This window comes from Propithecus coquereli, unplaced genomic scaffold (assembly GCF_000956105.1).
Source record: "Propithecus coquereli isolate 6110/MARCELLA unplaced genomic scaffold, Pcoq_1.0 Scaffold289, whole genome shotgun sequence".
NCBI lineage: Eukaryota > Metazoa > Chordata > Mammalia > Primates > Indriidae > Propithecus > Propithecus coquereli.
In genome coordinates this window covers 1109015-1110077 of record NW_012148496.1, presented here as the reverse complement: position 1 = coordinate 1110077, position 1063 = coordinate 1109015, and the positions used below count along the sequence as shown (strand labels likewise).

The 1063-nt window shown below is 59.7% G+C and overlaps 1 protein-coding gene across 1 annotated transcript in view; it reads right to left on the bottom strand.

Annotated features, from left to right (window-relative positions):
- HENMT1 (HEN1 methyltransferase homolog 1 (Arabidopsis)) overlaps positions 1-200 on the bottom strand; it is a 26069-nt gene extending 25869 nt beyond the window's left edge. The window contains exon 1 of the mRNA XM_012648503.1: positions 108-200. Coding sequence (XP_012503957.1) covers positions 108-200 — 93 coding nt within the window. The remainder of the gene's footprint in view (positions 1-107) is intronic.
- Positions 201-1063: the final 863 nt, after the last annotated feature.

The following is a 1063-nucleotide window of genomic DNA, read 5'->3' as shown; positions in this document are numbered from 1 at the left end:
GCCGCCAGCGAAGCAGCTCTATCTAACTCCGGGCCCCGCCCCGACGCCCGCGCACGGCGGCCTCGCCGGTGACGTTACTCGCCCACGGCCGCACCTGCCGCCCACACCTGCGCCTCGGGCCTGCCCGCGGGGCGCGCCCGGGTCAGCGCACTCGGGAGCCGACCTCGGCGCCCGGAGCCCCGCCGTGCGCCCGGCTCCATCCTGGCGGCCTCCCCGCTCCTACGCGTCGGTTTTGCGCCTCCTAACGGCCGCCCTGGCGCATGCCCCCGGCCTTTTCTGAGTTTCCGTCCGAACTTCGGCGAGGACCCCGCGCCCGCCCCGCCAGCTCTCCGGCTCGCGCGCGAACGCGACTCGCCCCGGCCGAGCGCCGCGACGATTGGCCGGCGGCGGCGCGCTCCGAGCGCGTTCGCGGCTCTCCCGGTGCGCGGCAAAGCGGGGACAGCGGCCCCGGCCGAAGGAAGGCGGCGGGAGAAACAGCCGCGCTCAGCGCGAGCCGGCCACGGCCGGCGTCCGAACCAGCCGCCACCCCGATGCCAAACGATCCCCACGGGCCTTGAGGGACTCTAGGTTGCGTAGAGTTGGTCCAGTGACACCTGAACGCAGAAAAACGTTCTTTCAGCTCCCAGCCCCCCAACTTTTTTCCCCCTCAAATGCTGTGGATGAAATTGTCATCTCTTAGAAAGTTATTGTATCCTGTCCTTACGTTTGGAGACTCTCCTTGACGCTACATGTAAATGTGTACTTTCTTTCCTGTGTGTGATGGAAGAGTATAAGGAAGGTGAGGGGAGCATCGAAGCTGCCTCCTTTGGGGAAAAAAGATTACCTTATTTTAAAAGGTTCAAAAGCTGGTGTTTACTGAATTAATAACCTGTTAATATATCATAAGTGATATGTTGAAACTGCATTTTCACTTAACGTCTACTATATGCAAAGCACTGTGCTAACAGCCTTAGGGTAGCACAAAGATAAACTATACCAGTCTTGTTTTTGGAATCTTGAAGAGTCTGGTTTCATGGGGGGAAATATGTAGCTCAAGGTAAGCTTCAAAAATGCAATGATAGGC